This window comes from Mesocricetus auratus, unplaced genomic scaffold (genome assembly GCF_017639785.1).
Source record: "Mesocricetus auratus isolate SY011 unplaced genomic scaffold, BCM_Maur_2.0 Super-Scaffold_100029, whole genome shotgun sequence".
NCBI classification, from domain to species: Eukaryota; Metazoa; Chordata; class Mammalia; order Rodentia; family Cricetidae; genus Mesocricetus; species Mesocricetus auratus.
The window spans coordinates 20,662,646-20,685,964 of NW_024429210.1; the positions used below are offsets into that span (position 1 = coordinate 20,662,646).

The 23,319-nt window shown below is 41.0% G+C and overlaps 1 protein-coding gene across 4 annotated transcripts in view; it reads left to right on the top strand.

The window, feature by feature from the left end:
• Window positions 1-18,287, top strand: part of Asb3 (ankyrin repeat and SOCS box containing 3) — a 130,284-nt gene extending 111,997 nt beyond the window's left edge. For all 4 annotated transcript variants that reach the window (XM_040733210.1, XM_040733212.1, XM_040733211.1 and 1 more), the window contains one exon: window positions 12,407-18,287. In XM_040733210.1, coding sequence (XP_040589144.1) covers window positions 12,407-12,612 — 206 coding nt within the window. In that variant the 3' untranslated portion in view covers window positions 12,613-18,287. The remainder of the gene's footprint in view (window positions 1-12,406) is intronic.
• Window positions 18,288-23,319: the final 5,032 nt, after the last annotated feature.

Below are 23,319 nucleotides of genomic sequence, written 5' to 3' on the forward strand. Positions count from 1 at the left end.
ACACCACCAGATTCTAGAGACTCCACACCAGCAAGACCCCAACATTCCAATGCGGACGAAACAGAAGAGAACGACCTTAAAAGCACTCTCATGAAAATGATAGAGGCCCTAAAAGAGGATATTGGAAAATCCCTCAAAGAAATGGAAGAAAAAACAAACCAAAAAATGCAAGAATTGGAAGAAAAAACAAACCAAAAAAGGCAGAAAATGGAAGAAGAAATGAAGCAAAAAATGCAAGAAATGGAAGAAAAAACAAAGCAAAAAATGCAAGAATTGGAAGAAGAATCATACCAAAAAAGGCAGGAAATGGAAGAAGAATCAAAGCAAAAAATGCAAGAAATGGTAGAAAAAACAAAGCAAAAAATGAAAAAAATGGAAGAAGAAACAAACCAAAAAAGGCAGGAAATGGAAGAAGAAACAAAGCACAAAATGCGAGAAATGGAACAAAAAACAAACCAAAAAATGCAAGAAATGGAAGAAAGAACAAACCAAAAAATTCATAAAAGGCAACAAACGGACGAACAGATAAACAGAAAATTGCAAGAAGCAATGCAAACACTGCAAGGGTTGAAAACTGAAATAGAGTCATTAAAAAAAACACAATCTGAAGAAAGGCAGAAAATAGAAAAGCTGGACAAACAGACAGGCACTAACAATACAAGCATTACCAACAGAATAGAAGAGATGGAAGAGAGAATCTCAAGTGTTGAAGATACGCTAGGAGAAATGGATTTATCAACCAAAGAAAACCTTAAATCCAACAAATCCTTAACACAAAACATCCAGGAAATATGGGACACCATGAAAAGACCAAACCTAAGAATAATAGGTATAGAAGAAGGAGAAGAAATCCAGCTCAAAGGGGCAGAAGGCATATTCAACAAAATCATAGAAGAAAACTTTCCCAACCTTAAGAAAGACATGCCAATGAAGGTACAAGAAGCCTACAGAACACCAAATAGAGTGGACCACAAAAAAAATCCCCTCGCCACATAATAATCAAGACCCCAAACATACAGAATAAAGAAAGAATATTAAGAGCAGCTAAGGAAAAAGGTCAAGTAACATATAAAGGCAGACCTATCAGAATTACACCTGATTTCTCCATGGAAACGCTGAAAGCCAGAAGGTCCTGGATAGATATTCTACCTACACTAAGAGACCACGGATGCCAGCCCAGACTACTATACCCGGCAAAGCTCTCAATCACTATAGACGGAGAAAACAAGATATTCCATGACAAAACTAGATTCAAGCAATATGTGTCCACTAACCCAGCCCTACAGAAAATTTTGGAAGGAAAACTCCAACCCAAGGAAGCTAACTACAACCAGAAAAACATAAGCATTAGAGAATCTCTCTCTACCAACAGCCAAAAGAACAAAGGGGTGAAATTCCACCCATAATTCCACCAACAACAACCATCGCAAATCGAAGAAGGATGAGCAATCATTGGTCATTAATATCCCTCAATATTAATGGCCTTAACTCACCCATAAAAAGACACAGACTAGCAGATTGGATTCGAAGACAGAACCCTTCCTTCTGCTGCATATAGGAAACACACCTCACCCTTAAAGACAGACATTACCTGAGAATTAAAGGTTGGGAAAAAATTTTTCAATCGAATGGACCCAAGAAACAAGCCGGGGTAGCAATCCTAATATCTAACAAACTAGACTTTAAAATAAAATCAATCAAAAGAGATGAAGGAGGTCATTACATACTCATCACAGGTGAAACCCACCAAGAGGAAGTGTCTATTCTGAACATCTATGCCCCAAATACAAAGGCATCCACATTTGTTAAAAAAACATTATTAGAACTTAAATCTCATCTAAAGCCCCACACAGTTATAGTGGGAGATTTCAACACACCACTCTCACCACTAGACAGGAATACCAAACAGAAACTCAACAAAGAAGCAAAAGGGCTAATAGAAGTAATGACCCAACTGGGATTAACAGATATCTATAGAACATTTCATCCACATAAAAAAGAATATACCTTCTTCCCACCACCACATGGAACCTTCTCAAAAATCGACCACATAGTTGGCAACATATCAAACCTCAGCAGCTACAAAAAAATTGGAATAACTCCATGCATCTTATCAGACCACCATGCTTTAAAATTAGAATTCAACAACAACACAAATTGCAGAAAACCTACAAACTCATGGAAATTGAATAATGCTCAACTGCACCATCCCTGGGTCAAAGAGGAAATAAAAAAAGAAATTAAAGACTTCCTCGAATTCAATGAGAATGAAGACACAACATACCCAAACCTATGGGACACTTTGAAAGCAGTGCTACGGGGGAAGTTCATAGCACTAAGTGCTCACATGAAGAACCAGGAGAACAGTTATACCAGAGAATTAACATCACAGCTGAAAGCTCTAGAACACAAAGAAGCAAACTCCCCCAGGAGGAGTAGACGCCAGGAAATAATCAAATTGAGGGCTGAAATCAATAAAGTAGAAACCAGGAAAACAATACAAAGAATCAATGCAACGAAGAGTTGGTTCTTTGAGAAAATCAACAAGATAGACAAACCTTTGTCCAAACTTACCAAACAGCAGAGAGTGAACACGCAAATTAACAAAATCAGAAATGAAAAGGGGGACATAACAACAGACTCTGAGGAAATCCAGAGAATCATTAGGTCATACTTTGAAAACCTGTACTCCACAAAATTCGAAAATTTAAAGGAAATGGATGACTTCCTGGACAGCTATCATTTGCCAAAACTAAATCAAGAACAGATAAGCAATTTAAATAGACCTATAACCCCTATGGAAATAGAAGCTGTCATCAAAAGTCTCCCAACCAAAAAAAGCCCAGGTCCAGATGGCCTCAGTGCAGAATTCTACCAGAAATTCAAAGAACAGCTTATACCAATTCTTCTCAAAGTGTTCCACACAATAGAAGCAGAAGGGTCTTTGCCAAACTCTTTCTATGAGGCTTCAATAACCTTGATCCCCAAGCCACACAAAGATACAACTAAGAAAGAGAACTTCAGACCAATATCCCTCATGAACATTGATGCAAAAATACTCAATAAAATACTGGCAAACAGGATTCAAGAACACATCAAAACAATCATTCACCACGATCAAGTAGGTTTCATCCCAGGAATGCAGGGATGGTTCAACATACGAAAATCCATCAACGTAATCCACCATATAAACAAGCTGAAAAACAAAAATCACATGATCATCTCACTAGATGCTGAAAAAGCCTTTGACAAAATCCAACACCCCTTCATGATAAAGGTCTTGGAGAGATCTGGGATAACAGGGACATACTTAAACATAATAAAAGCTATATACAGTAAACCAACAGCCAACATCAAACTAAATGGACAGAAACTCAATGCAATTCCTCTAAAATCAGGAACAAAACAAGGCTGTCCACTCTCTCCATACCTTTTCAACATGGTACTTGAAGTCCTAGCTATTGCCATACGACAACAAAGGGGGATCAAGGGGATACAAATTGGGAAGGAAGAGGTCAAACTTTCACTGTTTGCAGACGATATGATAGTTTACATCAATGACCCAAAGAACTCTACCAGGGAACTCTTACAGCTGATTAACACCTTCAGCAAAGTGGCAGGCTACAAGATCAACTCAAGAAAATCAGTAGCCCTACTATATACAGATGATAAAAGGGCTGAAAGAGAAATCAGAGAAACATCACCCTTTACAATTGCCACAAACAACATAAAATACCTTGGGGTAACGCTAACCAAACAAGTGAAAGACCTGTATCGTAAGAACTTTGAATCTTTAAAGAAAGAAATTAAAGAAGCCCTCAGAAAATGGAAAGATCTCCCATGCTCTTGGATAGGTAGGATCAATGTAGTAAAAATGGCAATCCTGCCAAAAGCAATCTACAGATTCAATGCAATCCCCATTAAAATCCCAGCACAGTTCTTCACAGACCTTGAAAGAACAATAATCAATTTTGTATGGAAAAACAAAAGACCCAGGATAGCCAAAACAACCCTGTTCAACAAGGCAACGTCCGGAGGCATCACCATCCCTGACCTCAAGCTCTATTATAGAGCTATAGTCCTGAAAACAGCTTGGTATTGGCACAAAAATAGACAGGTAGACCAATGGAATCGAATTGAAAACCCGGGTATTAACCCACACACGTACGAACATCTGATCTTTGACAAAGAAGCTAAAAATATACAATGGAATAAAGAAAGCATCTTCAACAAATGGTGCTGGCATAATTGGAGACTGGCATGTAGAAGAATGCAGATCGATCCATGTCTATTGCCATGCACAAAACTTAAGTCCAAATGGATCAAAGACCTCAACATAAATCCAGCCACACTGAACCTCTTAGAAGAGAAAGTGGGTGGTACCCTTGAACGAATTGGTACAGGAGACAGCTTCCTGAACATAACACCAGTAGCACAGGCAGTAAGATCAACAATTAGTAAATGGGACCTACTGAAACTGAGAAGCTTCTGTAAGGCAAAGGACACAGTCAGCAAGACAAAAAGGCAGCCCACAGAATGGGAAAAAACATTCACTAATCCCACATCTGACAGAGGGTTGATCTCCAAAATTTACAAAGAACTCAAGAAGCAAGTCTCCAAAACACCAAAGGACCCTATTAAAAAGTGGGCTGCAGAACTAAATAGAGAGTTTTCAATAGAGGAGTCTAAAATGGCTGAGAGGCACTTGAGAAAGTGCTCAACATCCTTAGCCATCCGGGAAATGCAAAGCAAAACAACTCTCAGATACCATCTCACCCCTGTCAGAATGGCTAAAATCAAAAACACCAGTGACAATTTATGCTGGAGAGGATGTGGTGAAAGGGGGACACTCCTCCATTGCTGGTGGGAGTGCCAACTGGTTCAGCCACTTTGGAAATCAGTGTGGAGATTCCTCAGAAAAATGGGAATAAACCTACCACAAGACCCAGCAACTCCACTCTTAGGCATATATCCAAAAGATGCCCATTCATACAACAAAGAGGTCTGTTCCACTATGTTCATAGCAGCTTTATTTGTAATTGCCAGAACGTGGAAGCAACCTAGATGTCCCTCACCCGAAGAGTGGATAGAGAAAATGTGGTACATCTACACAATGGAGTACTATTCAGCAGAAAAAAATAATGGAATCATGAGATTCGCAGGCAAATGGATGACACTAGAAGAAACCATCCTGAGTGAGGTAACCCAGTCACAAAAAGAGAAACATGGCATGTACTCTCTCATATATGGATTTTAGACATAGATCTGGGGAGTGCCAGCCTACAATCCTGTGGCCAGAGAGTCTGGGAAACAGAAACTTTATTTAGTGGCTGATCGAAGAAGAGGCAGACTCCCTTGGTTAAGTACTGTGCTGAACTCAAGAAAGCCAGTAACAGAGAGGGAGGACTGATGATCAAAGGGATTAAGACTGGGCTGGTTTAACCCCCAGAAACAGCTGACCAGACAAAGGTTAACTCTTGAATCCCAGGCATTAGCCTGGGAAGCCAGCATGGGACTGATCAAGACCCCCTGAATCTGGGTGTCAGTGAAGAGGCTTAGGGAATCTATTGAGCCTTGGGCAGCAGATCAGTACCCATCCCAAGTTTACACACGGACTTTGGACTCCAATAGAACAATGTGAGGAGCACTCTCACCCAGAACTCTTGGGAAAGGGTCTAGGCCCTGGCCTATATGAAATGACAGACTATGGACACCCCCATGGAGGGCCTCACCCTCCCTGGAGAAATGAGAGGATAACGGGGGGGGGGAGGGCACGGGAGGAAGGGAGGGAATGGGAGAGGGACCTGGAACTGACTTGTGAAGCAACCTTGATTCTTATCTAAATTTAAACTGGAAAATAAAATTAAAAAAAAAAAGAATACTCAGTGGGAGATTTTATATAAGAAACCCAGTTTAGCCATAATATATGCATAGTATTCTTACATACTTATTCAGATTTATTTAATTTTCACTATATGTTGTAAGATTGTGTTTTAAGTTAGGAGGCTTGGACTATATTCAGGTATTCCAGACCTAGGCATATCTCTGAGCATTTAGACCAAGGAACTTTTAAAGGCAAAATAACATCCTAATATCTTGCTCAGCAGCAACAGGGGGAGGTTTGCACAGACAAGCAGTTTAATAGAAGTTACATTAACTGAGGTATTGACCTTGGGTTCCTAGAATAGAGCCTGGTAATTTTCCATGAATTCTCCATCAAGGAGATCAAATTCTAATTAAACCTAAAATGACTTCAGCAAGAGCACAAGATGGAGGAACCTCTACACTGTCTTACACTGTCTCATTTCCTACTGGGTCTACAGGCATGAGACAAATTATTGACTCATGTTGTTCTAGGGAACATAGTTGGTCCTAAGGACCAGTAGCTTAGTTGCTCATGCAGTTGAGGATGCAGGATCCCATCATTAGCTTGCTCAGAATTAGAGTCAAAGTCTGTAATAAAGCTGACAGTAAGGTAGTCAGTCAGCTACGGAGAGTAAGTAATTGAAGACTAATACTAATTGTCTCATCTATGTCTCCTTTCCTTCTTTTCCTTAAGGTTTGCTCTGACCATGGCCTCTGAAAAGGGGGCACCACAGCATGGGTGGCTTGGTATAGCCGGTGAGCCTTTGGGAAATCATGTACTGCCTTGGGGGCAGTGAATTAATGAACTGAATACTTCAGGACAACTCAACCCTCCCTTCCATTTTAGGTCTGTTTCTCCAACAAACAAAACTGACAGCAAGATACAGTGAGACACACAGGGAGACACATTAATGTAGAAAGACATATAGTAAAAACCATTTGTGGCCACCACACATTCATACACCTTTATAGACCACAAGAGTCCACTGATGTCTCACACAGATCCTGGACACAGGATCTATAATTGTGTCTAACCTCTCTTGTGTCATAACCAGGTAGTGCCTCTTACAAACCAAGTTTACCTCCAGGGGTGTTTAGACCAGATGACTTTTGATTTATGTTTTTGTTCTTCTGAGTGGTAGCATTGAGGGTGCCCCTGGAGTGCTTGGTAAAAATTGGTCAAAGAGGATTTTCTTGGGGCCCTGATCATATCAGGGTGCATACTTCTTCAGCTGGTGCACTCTTGCCTGCTTCTGGGGACCCTAAGACCTCTAAGTGTCTGGGTACAGTCTCTGGGGATCTTTCTGGGACCTCCAAAATGCTTTGGAGAGATCACCAGAGATGAAGCCACCTGGGACTATACTCAGGTGTTCTGGACCAAGGGACTTTTATAGCCTCCCCGGCCCCCCCCAAAATCCTGGTTTTGCCTCAGCAGTTTAAAAGAAGCTAAGGTAGGGTGTTAGCTGTGTACAGGTTCTGAGCATGCAAACAGTGACTTTGGGTTCCTAGAATAAAGTTGGGTAATTTTCTGTGGGATTGTCCATCGAGGAGATCAAATTCCAGTTAAACCTGAAATGGCCTCAGCAAGAATACAAGGTGGAGGAATATCTGCACTGCCTTGCCCTATCACAGTAGCTAAGGCAGAGGAGTTGTGGCTTGGATTGTATCTAGAAACCCTGTCTCAAAAATGGAGAGGAGGGGGAGGAAAGTTTGGGTACATCAGTGGCAGAGCTGTTGCTGGCGTGTTTGCATGATCTTAACAAAGAAAAGCTTCCTTTGATGTATGTGGAAGCAGTTTTTCTGGCTGTCAGATACATTTAATAAAAATGTAAAGTTATAAGGCTTTCCTTTTTTTTTTTTTTTTCTTTCTTTTTTTCCAAGACAGGGTTTTTCGGTAGCACTTTGGAACCTGCCCTGGAACTCTTATGCAGACCAGGCTGGCCTGGAATTCACAGATATCTACCTGCCTCTGCCTCCTCTTTCTAATTAACTTTAAAAATGATTGATGCATGGAGGAACAGAAGTATGCCAGACAAATTTTATAAAGAATCTTTTTTTTTTTTTGCCAAGTATGGTGATGCATGCCTCTAGTCTCAGCATTTATTAGTCAAAGGCAGGGGGATCATCACAAGGTTAAGGTTAGCCTGGACAAATGAGTATAGGCACTATGGACTGAAATTTTTCTTTTTTTCTCCCCAAGGCTATTAGGTGTTGTTTAATCTGAGAGATAATCCAACTGTATCTTTTGATTGTAGGCAGAAGTATTCCTCTGACAGAGGGTAAGGCGCCGACATTTTGCTAGATAACTGTTACATCCAATTGTGACTTACCAGAAAAGGTGACATGGTTTTCAGTTTATGTAAAAGGTTTTGGTCCAGTCATTTCTCTGTTGTTAAGTAACTTTTGCTCCACCAACTGGGACCTATTTATACCTTTAATTTTTTTCTAACGTTCTTTTGCATTTTTTTCCTTTTTTAAAAATTTAAATTAGTAGCAAGCATGTTTTACATGACAGAAGCTTGCATAGGAGAAGCAATCTCCAAAGTTTTAAAAGACATTGAAATACCAGATGTTTTACCTGTGGTAGAATAGGACATCTAAAAAGAAATTGTAGGTAAAACATTCATAGAAATAATGTTCATCCTAGGAGTGACTCAAACAGAAGGCCTCATGTAGAGAGAAGCCTTTTCCTTGAGAGAAGCCTTCCCGCCAGCTTGATTCCAGAGCCGCATTGGTTCCAAATAACACACAGGAGGCTATATTAATTATGAAGCTGTTGGCCTTGCTTGTTTCTTACTGGCTAGCTCTGACTTAAGTATTTACCCCATAATTGTTATTCTAAGTATTTCTCTTACCGGAGCAAAGTTTCCGGGCTTCTGACCCCTATGGTAGTTGCATCTTGACTCTCTGTGTTTCTCCTACCCAGAGTCCTCCTGGACTCTTAGTCTCACCTATCTTGCTTCCCTATTGGCCAACAGTGCTTTATTGACATATACACAGGACTTCTCCCATCATCTCCTCTTTTCTGTCTAAACAAAAAGAAAGGTCTTAACTTTAACATAGTCAAATTATATATAACATAACAGTTATCAAGTAAGAACACAGTTACAATATTTTAGCAAGATTTAAAGAAAATATCATCTATACCACCCTTATGAGTTCAAAGTCCTATATGTAGCGTATCTCTTATCATAACTAAGGAAAACTATAATTATAACTGTCTGCCTTCAACTCTATCAAAGACCACAGAAGGATAATATATAAACACTAGGATTGACAGAGACATCTTGCTACCTGGACAGTCACCCGAAGTTCCTCTGTAATGTTGGGACATCCATCTTCAGCCCATAGGCCACAGTGTGTCTGGAAGACTTCTCAGCAAAGCAGGAAATTTCAAACTGTCCATCTGCACTGGCAGTCTGTCAGTCATTTTTCTGTGATCTCAGAAAGTCTCATAGACTCTTCCATGAATCAGGAACCCTGAAGGATTGTTTGAGTTCAACAGTCCTGCATGTCCAGTTTATACAGCAACAGTCAAGCAGTCTAGGCAAGAGCAGTTTCTTGCCCAAATGGCTAATCTTGCCATGTTGAAAGCAAACTCCATAAGCAGTTTCTTTGATGCCCATCTTCCTCTCAGACGTAGTTGGTGCTGCCAGGGGCAGACATTTCTCATTGTCAAGAAAAACCCTAAACCATTTTAAATGCCATTTTCTGAAGGTCTTTGAAAGGTTTGAAGACTATCTGTCTCAAATACATATCTATATATCTAGAAAACCTAAGTTACCCAAGTATAAATTCTGACTATTATAAGTAACTATCTATAATCTATATTTACTTATGCATTATCTTTTAAAAGATCAGTATAAGCACAATACTTAATCATGAGAAATATACACATCACAAAATTGACATTGAATTTATATCAATAAATAAAAAACCATACCCATACAAAGTACTCATTTCCATACCATAATCCCCTTTTTCCATTAAAAAGAGATTGGTTGTGATCATTAACCAATTATAAACAATCCCATTTAAATGAAAACAAAGATTTATAAACAAGATGGGAATTAGGACGTCGCTCATTCCAAACTGCTTCATGCTGGAAGGAGGCGCTGTTCATACCATGGGGATCATGACAAAACTCAGAAACCTGTATAAGTCCTTATTTTCGGGGTCTGTAAGGCTGTATCATCTTAGCTGTCTCAATTGTTGGAACACCTGGCCCACTGCTTCTCGGGGTCTTGGTTCATCAAACCACAGAAGCCTGGAAGGAATCCTCAGCTTTTCATTTTCTGTAGAAACATAAACAAAAACTCCTTTCCCAAGTAACATATCCTTATACTTAAATTTTGAAGTCAAGGCATTTTCAAAAGATATAAGTTGAATTAATACAGCAGCATTTATAATCAAGTGTACTTTAGCAGTTGTTCCTTCCTGAGCAATCAAAAAACTGAAAAACACAATAGCATACAGTATCCAGACTTTCTGTGTATTTTCCATCTTTACGTGGCTTATTTATTTATCTATTATTACTCTATTTCTTTTACTTTTATTTATTTTTCTCTGAGACAGGGTTTCTCTTTGGAAATCTGCCTGCCTCTGCCTCTAGAGCAATTCCTACCGGCGTGCGCCACCACAGGTGGCTTCTCTACTTATTTACCACTATGCCGTTTCTTTTTCTCTCTCAATCTTACATATATTTTTAAACACACTGTAAACCTTTAGAGGCTTTTCTTTATCCAAGTCTGACTTTACTGTAGATCTTTATGTTTTACTGGCCACATGTCTTATCTGTTAAAACTGCGGCTGTTTAAACTGCAGTTTTTCCAAGATGGTGGGCGTAAGCGTGATTCCAGCTCAACGCCTCAGTCCATGCTGACATATAGCAAAAGCTGCCGGCCTAGAGATGTAGTCACTGCCACTTCCAGCTGTACATATACACCTTTCAATCATTAGCAGAGCCTCTTAAAAGAACCTTGTTTTTTTGTTTGTTTGTTTGCTGAGTCAGGAAGACTCCCTTAAGCAAGCCACATGAGTCTCTGCTTTTGGCTAGCAAAATAGAGTTCACCTGAGAAAAATGCTGCTACCAAGAACCCATGCTTTTCTCCATTCTTTTGTTTCTAAAACTCCTTTAAAGCTTTTGTCACTCTGTGTGGAAATTCATCATCCCACTCCTGATCACCATGTAAAGAGAAGCTTTTTCCTTGAGAGAAGCCCTCCCGCCAGCCTGATTCCAGAGCCGCATTGGTTCCAAATAACACACAGGAGGCTTTATTAATTATGAAGCTGTTGGCCTTGCTTGTTTCTTACTGGCTAGCTCTGACTTAAGTATTTACTCCATAATTGTTATTCTAAGTATTTCTCTTACCGGAGCAAAGTTTCCGGGCTTCTGACCCCTATGGTGGTTGCATCTTGACTCCCTGTGTTTCTCCTACCCAGAGTCCTCCTGGACTCTTAGTCCCACCTATCTTGCTTCCCTATTGGCCAACAGTGCTTTATTGGCATATACACAGGACTTCCCCCATCAGCCTCAGCCTTCTGAGATGTGGCAAAGATTGACACTGAACAATTAATGTAGGTCGACCACAGACAAGCAAGGTAGCCCTTTACAATTGGGAAACTTCTTGGGGGCCTTTGAAAGGCCCCCATATCAAAAGTAGTCTAGTCGTTCCCAGTCCTGTGTATACCTTAGGGATTACTGCCTGCTGATTAATGGAGCTTGGTTATAGAATGAACAGGTAGGACAGTTTTTTACTATTTCTTTGGCTTGTTGCCAAGTGATGGAAAAATCCTTTTTTAAGCCTTTGCTATTTACATTTTTAAAATGAAATTCTGAAGCTTATAGCATACTTACTATGAATAAATGATCAATCTCACCATTGCCTTGTGCTAGAGGACCTGGCAGACCTGTATATATGATGAGTTCTATTCCTGACTGTTTCTTGTAATTGTGTAAATTATGATGTTATTTCTGTATTATCAGGAATGAATTCAGCTGTCTCAATGTGTAAAATGACTCTGCTTATTGGGAGTTAGTAACTTTATTGAGGGGCTCTGGAAAATCCATAAGTACCATGAGAATGGTGTGTAGCTCTGCCTTTGTACAGAATTATAAGGGCTTTGAACTACTTTACTTATATTTTCTGATTTATAACTTGCTTTTCTGACATGTTTGCATCAGTGTAGAATGTAGGGACTCCAGAGATTGGAGTTTTTCTTACAATATGTGGAAGGATCCCAACGGTTATTATACAGAAATGGGTTGGTTGCTTACCTTAGTGTATTGATAATGTGTTTGTGTTTGAATTCATGATTGTGTGCAAACTTGGAGACCAGAGAAAGATGTTAGCCTGTCACTCTCTGTCTTATTACTTTGATACAGGGTTTCTCACTGAATCTGGAGGTAGGTTGTTAGCCAGCAAAATCCCATTGATGTCACCATTTGTGACTTTTATATGGCTTATGAAGTTCAAACTCAGGTTCTTATTCTTTTGTTCAGACCACTGTTTGTTAACATTTTGTTCATTTCTTTCTCCAGCCTGTGTCCCATGCCTGGCCCATCTCTGTCGTTTGGAAATTCGGACCAGCCTAAAAGCAGAACATCTTCGTTCTGACAGTTTCATCCATCAGTTGCCACTTCCCAGAAGTCTGCAGAGCTATTTGCTCTATGATGAGGTTTTCAAGATGAATGAAATTCCAGAACCAGCAGCTATTCATGATGTAGAAATTAGTGAGGCCACCTGAGAGCTTAATCTTCAATTCTGTTTAGTCATAAAAGATGGGAATGTTTACAACTGGGCCTCCCAGTTCCCCTCCTCCCAATGTACTCACCCTGCCTCACTCAGTTTTGTCTCCAGTGTACTTTGTTGTGTTGTGTTTGTTTACCTAGCCATTTTCGGCTTTATTCTGCTACTGAGCTGTGATGCTGCTATGGTGCTGGATGTGACATCCTTCCATTTGAGATTCGTGTTCACCTGTGCTTGAAGCTAAGCATGGAAGCCATAAACTTCCTAGGAAGAATATATAACAACTGTGTTTTGAATCACTTACCATTGCTATTATTTCATTTAGGTCTTAATATTCCATATGGTTTTTTTTTTTTTTTTGGTTTTTCGAGACAGGGTTTCTCTGTATTGTTTTGGAGGCTGTCAGTCCAGCCTGGCCTCGAACTCACAGAGATCTGCCTGCCTCTGCCTCCCGAGTGCTGGGATTAAAGGCGTGTGCCACCACCGCCCGGCAATATTCCATATGTTTATAAAAATAAATTTTCCTATGTTGTCATTAATATGTTCTCATTTGTTAATTCAGATATATTCATGATATGTTGATATTCTTACATTTTAACATGTAAACTCAGGGAAAGTTTTTTTGAAGAACATAGATTTCAGTCATAATGCTGGTTCTTATATCTTCATACGTTTTGGCAAAATACACCCCATTTTTAGTTTGCAAAGACAAGAACACACCTAAACTGAAAGGCATACTCAGTATAAAAAGTTATATCATTTTTAGAAGTGTTGTACTGCACTCAGAATATTAATAAGGAGACCTCAAAAGAACATTGGTGCAGCACCACCCTTAGAGAAAGAAACAGGCACATTTCAGTTATTTGGTGGTAAATAGAACAATCAAGCTTCATTCAACTCCAAAATAAAAGGACAGCTTTGTTCCTATGAATCAGTAATAGCCAATAATATTCTATTAATATAATAGTTTTCCTTCTTAATATCTGGATGCATTTTTACATGATTGCTGAAATAAAGACCTCAGAATCCTACATTGTGAGTTTTTACAATTGGTTTATGTAAACCGAGTCAAGAAAAATCAATCATCATCAAAACAGTTGTCTGAGAGACTGAAAACTAGCCTTGAGAGAAAGGTACTAGGGTGTTGCTGTCATAATAGTCAGCACAGCCGGGCGGTGGTGGCGCACGCCTTTAATCCCAGCACTCGGGAGGCAGAGGCAGGCGGATCTCTGTGAGTTCGAGGCCAGGCTGGACCGATAGCCTCCAAAACAATACAGAGAAACCCTGTCTCGTAAAAACAAACAAAAAAATAGTCAGCACAATGTGGTTTCTATAGGAAGCAGACCATCTCTTGCCAAAAACCTGTGGTTGGGTAGGTCATCTGGGCCCGTCTCTGATAGGCTCTTAAAAGAAGCATGATGAAGGTGGACTTCATTAGAATTGATTGGGAAGACTTAACTCATTCCTCATGTTTCAAGTCTTGTTTGATGTGGGTATAAAGTTAGATATTGAAAATCAGGCAGAAATTCTGATAGTTTAATTTAACAAAGACACTCCAAAATTATGTGCACCAAAACTCTGCTTCAGATTTTGTTTGGGGTCATGGCTAAGTATACATAGAATGTTTTAAAAGAATGTATCTTTTAATGTATTTTGTTCATGTTCAAATGTATTACAAAAGCTCAGATTTCCTTAAGTCATCATTAAAGCCCTAAAAGTCAATACAGATGGCTCCTGGCTGAAGTTTAGAGACTGCACTTTGTACTTGACCTATTCCTAGGCTATCAATACATAGTATTAGAGTCTCTTGGAGTCTGATGATTCTGAACAGTCGCAGTAATCTATAACTACTAGACAGTCAAGCATGAAGGCTTATCTTTTCAATGGAAGGGATGTATGTATCTGTTTTCCCACCCAGAATGCTGGGACTTGATGTTTGCTACCTGTAGTGTGAGACCTTACCCAAATGCCACAGAATGTTTGTTCCAGACTCTCCCTCTTTAGACCTTTAGCTTTAGCTTTGTTTCTCAATAGAACCCATCTTTAGGGGAGAAGCCACATTTATTTTTATAGCCTGGTGACTTCTACACTATCTTGGCCAGAGACCACAACAGATTTTTGAAGACTCAAAACCAATCCCCCAGCAACATACCTCCTCCAAGGCCATACCTCCTCATCCTTCCCAAACAGTTCTACCAAGTGGGAATAAATATTCAGACATAAGTTTATGGAGGCCATTCTCATTCTGATTACCATAGTGGATGGACAGGTGTCTCAAGGGTTTAGCGCACTTTCTGTTCTTCCAGAAGACCAGAGTTTAGTCCCCAGTGCCCATTCAGTGTGGATCACAAGCGTTACTCCAGCTCCAGGCATTGAGTGTTGTCTTCTGGCCTCTGAAGGCATATGCACACATGTGTCATATACTCACACATTCAGTAAATAATAAATATTTAGGGGGAAAAGAAGGTTTTGGTTCTGATTGATGTGTTTCTGTTTTGGAAGCCTAGACTTTGAAAACTCACTAGGTAGTCTGACTTAGCCTCAGACTTAACAATGATCCTCTTGTCTTAACCTCACCATTGGGATTATAGATAGGAGTCACCACACCTTGCTGAGCTTTTGATTTTGAAATTGATTAGTGATTATTATGGGTTGGGACTAGAGTGATCCCAGAAGGTCCATATATTAAAGGTTTGCTCTCTAGTCTGGTGCTTTTGGAAAATTTTAGGAGATGGTTAGATTATTTGAGGGGCTATTGGAACTCCTGTCTTCTGTTTCCTGATATGCATTTCAAGTGGGCATCTTTGCTTTACTTAACATTAGAGGCCCAAAGTAACAGACCAACCATGAACTGAAAACCTCCCAAACCAAAATAAAACTTTTCTCCTTTTAAGTTGGCCATCTTAGGTGTTTTTGTCAGTTGTGGGAAACTGACTGATGTGGTGCCTTTTTAACCTTATTATATGCAATGTTCTCTTAGACATTTTTGTATTAAAATACTGTTTTGTGACTTGTAGGGACTCAGTAAATAATGCAATCTTAAAGCATGCAAAAAATGAGTTGTGGTTACAGCTTCTGATAAGAGTCATATGTCTGGTGACAAGAACTTTAACCCTTCGTCACTTGCATAGAGTGCTTTAGTATTTAAAGACCTGGTGAGTGCCAGATGTTGATCATAATGGTATATCTAGTTATATGTAGCTTAAACCCTGCCTCACATGCACAGTGGTTCTTTAGTCCCTAAAAGCTCAGGGGATGTCAGGTATGGGTTATACCTCCATATGTGTTATTGACTAGTCAGTGAGGCTCCACAAAAGAACATGTGGTATTTTGTTGTTCTTGGTTGCCCACCATTTCTAGGTAGACCCTGTTGCTAAAGACAAGACACCACACACTTTGTTTGCAGGACATACAAAAATCAATTCCAAACTTACTGAGAAACTTTCTGACAGCTAGCTTTCATAGTGTCAAAGGGGGATATTCAGTTCACTGGCGGACAAAAGTCATCAGTGGACTTACCTAGTGGTGGACCCTTTCATGCTGCTATGGAGGGTACACATCCTGTCTACTGGTGCAATAGTGGAATAATTGGGTAACCAATTATTTTCTGCTTGAATTTTTGACCTGGTTCAGAGGGAGGAATTAATGCCCCTATCTGGGGAGGTTTAAGGCTTTGATGTGTGTGGAGGGACCTGCCACTGTTATTTTGCTGAACAGATGTGGTGTCAGATTGCCTTCTACGTGTCTATGGTCACACTTGTAGATTAGTACAGCCTTCAACCTTGGGCAGAGCAGCTTCTTTTTGCAGTGGGAAGCAGTGACTACAGAAACTCATAACTGCTTATCTATTTTTTTCTTGTGATGATGGAAATGGGAATCCAAGGCCTCACACACACTAGAAAAATGTTCCACCATTGAGCTCCATCTGTAGCCCTCAGGGGAAGATTAACCAGTGGGGAATGGTTGAAGAGCTAGTGAGGTTGCTGATGATGTAAATATTTCTTAATAGCTTTAAAATATAAGAATTTGGGGAGTAACTAGTAAAACTGCTTAGCACAGATGGATTCTAATTTATGGATTCTTTAATACAAAACAAATGGAGGCTAAACCACTGGCTTCATCAGAATAGTCTGTTGGAAGAGAATCTCTAAGCCTTTATGATCTCTCAAGCATTTTTTGTTTTGTGAGCTGGAAACATTAATGGCACCTAGGGTTCTATTTATTCACCTGAATTCCATATACTGGAGCATATCCCTCCTCCCTTCCCATTCCAGTCACATAACCAAAGTCAGGAGTTGCATGTGGGTAAAGCTCAGACCAGGAAACTATTACTTATGTCTTTGTGACTTGGGACAGTTATCTGAAAATTCCTTCATTCTGATAAGAGCTAATGTGCATCTCAGGAACACATTCCCTTTGGTAGGAGGCAGTGTTTCTTAATTAAATATGGGCACATTTGATAACTTGTACGTACTATCCTAATAGTTTTATAATCATGTCATCTCTGTTCTCTTTGCCCGTTCTTATTTTTCAAAAACAAAAAAGGACAACTGTTGTGGGATTCCACCATTCAGACTAATGACCAATGGAATGGAGCAGGTTGGCCCGATGGACATGGTCTTCTCTAAGATACAGGATCAGAGGAGGAGGGTCACACACACCCCTTTTTTGGGACTATGGAAGGCTTCCTGATGCCACAGCTTGATGACCTTGTGCAGAATTTTCCCATATCTCCCTGATGGATGAAAAAGCAGCTGTGCCACTTCATCATGTATTTGTGAGGATGTTGTATTGATTTCATCCTTGAATAAACTTTTCCTGATAGAAAACTTCTGTGGCCTACCCCAGTAACCAACCAACCTAACAAACAAACAAAATACAATCCCTGAGTATAACTTTTCAGGTTTTATGTTTTGTTCTTTCTCTTTTTTTTTCACTTTCAAGGCCCAATTGCTGTTTTTATTTCTTAAATTTATTGTTGTTACTGCTTTATTAAATGATAAATGATCACTGGTGCCTTCTAGGAAAACAAAACAATTATTTTGTCCAATAAAATCCTGTAGTTTTAATTAGAAGGGACTGATTGTACATACTGTTTCTGCGACATGTGGGTACAGCTCTATTGAATTAACATAAGTAGTGCATAACGAGGTCAGTATGTTTATATTTTTTTTAAAAAAATACTGTGGCTGTGCAATGGTGGCACACACCTTTAATCCTAGTATTCAGGAGGCAGAGGCAGGTGGATCTCTGTGAGTTCAAGACCAGTGTGGTCTACAAGAGCTAGTTCCAAAGCCACAGAGAAATCCTGTCATGAAAAACAACAACAAAATACTGTGAGTAAGTTCAGTGCAGATTTTAAATTAACTTTTGGAGTTTCTTTGGTGAATAAAATAAATGTTAAATGAAGGACATTTATTAACTTCACTATGCTAATAAGTCCTTTAAGGAATTCTCATATAGAAATTAAGTTAATGGCATTGTTTTCATTTGAAAAGAAAATACATTAAAAGAATTAAAGTGTAACATTCAAGGCTATCCTCAGGTACATAGCCAGCTAGAGTCCAGCCTACTGTCACTTTGTTGGAATATTATCTATCTCTGAGATGTTTATGGTTTTAATCTATGCAAAGGTTATCACAAATTAATAAAAGTATAGTTAAAATCAACCAATTTCACAATTTTGTCTTGGTCCATTCTTTTTATTTATTTTTCATATTTTTTATTTAACTTTTTACATGTGTCACTCTCAGTTCCCTCTCCCTCCCCTGCTCCCCTACCCCCAATCCTCCCAACCCTTCATCCCCACTCCATCCCCCCTCTGCTCTCCAGGGAGGGCAAGGGCTTCCATGAGGGATTTTCAGAGTCTGTCACATCATCCTGGGCAGGGCCTAGGTCCTCCCACATGTGTCCAGGCTGAGAGCATCCCTGCACATGGTATGGGTTCCCAGAGTTCATCTGTATGCCAAGAATACATACTGCTCTATGCTCCAAGGTCCCACAGATTGCCACCCAGGTTTGGTGGGAGAGATGTCTGGATCAGTTCCATGCTGGCCCCTCAGTCATCAGTCTGGGGTTCATGTGTTCCCCCTTGTTTAGGTGAGCTGCCTCTGTGGTTTCACCAGCCTGATCTTGATTCCTTTGGTCATCACTCTTCTTTGCAAGTGGGTTCCAGGAGTTCAATTTGGTTCCCAGCTGTGGGTATCTGCCTCTGCCTCCATCAGCCACTGGATGAGAGTTCTAGGATGGCATATAAGGTAGTCATCATTCTCATTATCATGGGAGGGCATTTAAGGTAGCCTTAATGCCAGTTGGTGTCATTCTTGTAGATCTGTGAAGACCTCACTAGTGCCAGATCTCTCCTCCAACTTATACTGACTCACTCTTTTATGTTATCTCCTGTCCTTCTCTCCTCTATTCTTACCTTGACTCAACCTTCCTGCTCTCCCATGTCCTCCTCTCCCCTCCTCTTTTCTCCCTCTCTTTCTCCCATCTCCTTCTGCCCTTCCCTTCACCCCCCCATCCAATTAGGAGATCGCATCCCCTAACCCTTCTCAGGGGTACCATGCATATGCCTCTTAGGTTCTCCCTGCACCCCAGACTCTCTGGTGGTGGGATTGTAGGCTGACAATGCCCTGCTCCATGTCTAAAATCCATATAGGAGTGAGTACATACCATTTTTGCCTTTTTGTGACTGGGTTACCTCACTCAGGATGTGTCAGGGACCTCCAGCCATCAGTCAGCTAGGCTGTATCACATACTCATAGAGAAGATGTGACACTAAGACCACCCTGCCACCTCTTCTGACATAAAGCAAATTCAAAGAAACAGGCCTTCAGTTTATCTGTCAGTTAAAGACTAGCTTAATTGGAAAACTACAATATCCAAAGGAGATAGGCCTGAGCAACAGTAAATTGTAATAGGTAGGATCAGACTCTGTTGTCAGGTTAGCAAACAACATAGAAGGTCCTACCCCTGACCTCTTACCCTGTAGACTGGGTTGCCAGGCAATGCAGCAGACCACCTCTCCCACTGACCTCTTTCCCCTGCAGCTGCAAGTACACCTTCCTCCCTTACCCTACTCACTTTTCCTATATAAATCACTTTGGGATGAAATAAAGTTGTCACCTTGATCAGAATCCTGTCTTGGCATCCATTCCTGTATCCCCTGTCCTCCATCTTTCTCCTAGCTGTCTACCAGACCCATGTTGAATGTCCTGCAGGTTGGGACAAGAATAGTTTCTTCTAGTGCCATCCATTTGCCTGCAAATTTCAAGATTCCATTTTCTTACTGCTGAGTAGTACTCCATTGTGTAAACGTACCACATTTTCTTTATCCGCTCTTGAGGGGCATCTAGGTTCTGGCTATTACAAATAATGCTGCTATGAACATAGTTGAGCAGATGTCCTTATTGTATGAGTGTCTCGACCTGCAGGACCTCAATCTGGAGCAAGAGACATAAGGACCGAGGATGGGGACAAGAAGACACAAAGGAATGACCACAAGACAAGCAGCTGATCAAGTGGCAATTTTTATTTTTCTCAGGGCAGTTAATATACTTTGTAGAGTGTCCCGCGCTACCGTCTCGCCAGCAAGAACGACGCAGAACACTCGGATCCTTCTGCAGTAAAGCTTTAATGTATCTTGAGAGATAGATGATCAGCTTCTTAGAGGGAGACCCCAAGCTAAGAAACCCAGCCCCTTATATAAGCCTAGGAGCTCCGAGTGAGACGTGTAGAGCCGGGATTGGTGGTTTGCACATCACCCCAGATGACGCCACGGGAGAGGCACAGCTTAAACGGTTAACTCCAGCTGACAGCAGATGTCAGCGCCATCTTCTAACGGTTAACTCCAACTGACAGCAGATGTCAGCGCCATCTTCTAACGGCAATAGCGATAGCGAGGGCGGCTCCTCACATCTCCCCCTATTCATTTATTTTTGAAGCAATAGGACACCCACAACTTTGGAGTGGAGATAGAGGTCAAATCCCCATGTGCAAATTCGGAACATGTACAAAGCTCCTCTCCAGGGTCTTATCCCCAGAGAGAGCCCTGACCAGTCCGATGTCGTTTTTCTGGGGGAAGGAGATCATGACATAGAACCTTCATGCAAGATGACTTATCTCCCAGGAGAAAGTCGTTATACCGCAGACCTCTCCTGTGCAGTGCTTAGCCTTGCAACTCCTTGGGCTGCTGAAGCCTACCCACTCTATCCCGTGCAATGAGACTAGCCTCGTGGGGTGCAAGAGCTGGGAGGCCAGCGACCTATTGCTTTAACATGGTTAACCAAATGTCAGGGAGGCTCCGTGTTCTAAGGCAGCAAGTGCTTGTGCCACCACCACTTTGTCTCTTTTGTTTGGGCTCTGAGCTTACACACCATCCAAAGCATCAACACTATTCCACAGCAGAGAACTAGGCTAAATGATCCTACCCCCACCCATTCCTTAAAATAAGAAAATGCAGATGAAATCCAGGAGGAGAGGCCTTCCATCAGAGAAAGATCCAGATGCGTCGAATTCACTTGCAGGATCGCCATTCTCAACTCACGGAGTGTCTGCTCAAACTCAAAAGTCCAATTCTGTAATAAATGTTGAGACAGAGCTTGTGACAGGTTAGCTGCTCTTGTAAAATTCTCATATTGTACTGAAGTGACACAAAGGCCAGGCAACTTTTGTTCACATCCCAATTGGGCCATCTGCCACAATATATCCAATTGTTCCTGAACCAAATTAATCTGTTGGTTTACCAACATCAGGCCTCCTTGTATCTGAGAATTGGCAGTGGCCTGTTTATCTAGGACCATGGTCACAGTGGCCTATAGTTCATTAATGGTTTGAGTTGTCTGCACAGTGGCAGAAAGTGCAAGGGCCGAGGCGGTAACCGAAGCAGTAACCGCGGCGGTGGCTATCAGGCCCACAATAATAGCAGAGATCCCAAAAATCTCGCTTTTCCCTAAACAAACTCAAATTACTTGGCGTCTCAACAGGAACTGGAACAAATCGAGGCATGCGCATCACCAAAGCAAAAGGGTGCTTAATAGCATCCCAGCATAATGCATAAAAACAATTCTAAGCAGAGCAATTTATTTCTTTCTGATTCTTACCTAAGGTATCATTACTCACAACCCAAATAAAGGGCAGCCAAACACAAATTGGAGCAGCTGAATAATTAGTTCTCTTAAAAGGGGTATACTTAACATTGGAGGAGGACCAATCAGATGATCCATAGCTCTGTCCCTCACTCAGACTGTTGCCTAATGCCCCTTTCCAATCAAAAGTCCTGAAAACTCTGTATCTGAGGATCTAAAGGCAAAAAGGCAAGCCCCAACTCTCTATTAGTTGTGAAAAATCTAGGGAACACCTGGGCATTCTGCATCACTGGCATACTAGGAACCATCATCCCGAGTAGGAGAGTCTTCATCACCCACTTGGCCTCCATCCTTCTTATTCTGGAGTTGTGAAGGAGCTCTTCGAGTGAGTCTTTCAGGGATCCACAGGGGGTTTTCTTCCTCCTGTGGAAAAACACACACAGCTCCCCTGGATCTTATAAGAATAGGATCCGGGCCTTTCCAGAGATCAGTCAAGACATCTTTCCATTTTACCATTTCTTTTGGCCTATCAGGCTCTAAACTGTGGCGATCGGCCGCAGTGTGGCCTTGGGCATCAGAGTTCAAGAAATTAAGGGTAAAAAGTGCCATGGATACAGCAACTCTTGGTACCGAGGGTAGAACATCCTCAATACTCCCCTTTTGTTTAATCAGATATGATTTGAGTGTACGATGGGCACGTTCCACAATGCCCTGTCCTTGAGGGTTATAAGGTAGGCCAGTTAGATGGGTAACATCCATTTGCCGACAAAACTGTCGGAATTTTTGAGAGGTATATGCTGGTCCATTGTCTGTTTTTAAAATTCTGGGTTTTCCCCAAGCACTCCAGGCCTCAAGGCAATGTTGAATCACATATGAGGCCTTTTCCCCTGTTAGGGGTGTGGCGAACATTACGCCAGAACAGGTGTCAACAGAAACATGAACATATTGAAGCCTTCCAAAAGAGGGAATATGAGTAACATCCATCTGCCACATCTGCAATGGTCTAATGCCACGTGGGTTTATTCCCATGTGGGGAGTAGGTAAGAATTCGCAGCAATTCTGGCATTGAGTAACAATTTCCCTAGCCTCTTTCCTGGATAGAGCAAAACGACGGCGCAAGGTCTCAGCCGTCACATGAAAGCGCTTATGGAATTCTTTTGCTGCTTGTGTGTGGGTAGACAAGGCAGCGGCCACCAGCTTTGTAGCCTTGTCCGCTAAGTCATTCCCTAAGGACATGGGACCTGGGAGTCCAGAATGTGCTCGGACATGGGTAATGAAAACAGGAAATCTCCTATTTAACAAGGCAGCTTGTATCTTTTGAAAGATGTTAGCAACTCTGCTGGAGGATCTTATTATTCCAGCTATCTCAAGGAGATTAACTGCATTAACCACATAAGAGGAATCTGATACAATATTGAGGGGTCCTGGAAAAGCCTCAAGAACCTCCAGTACTATCAGACATTCTACAACTTGAGGTGAAGTTTCATTATATTGTTTAGATATAACCCTATCCTTGACCACATAAGCTCCCATACCAGTTTTCGATCCATCAGTGTACACCACAGTCCCATCTGGGAGTGGGTCTTTAGCTGTCACTTGTGGAAACACTATAGCCT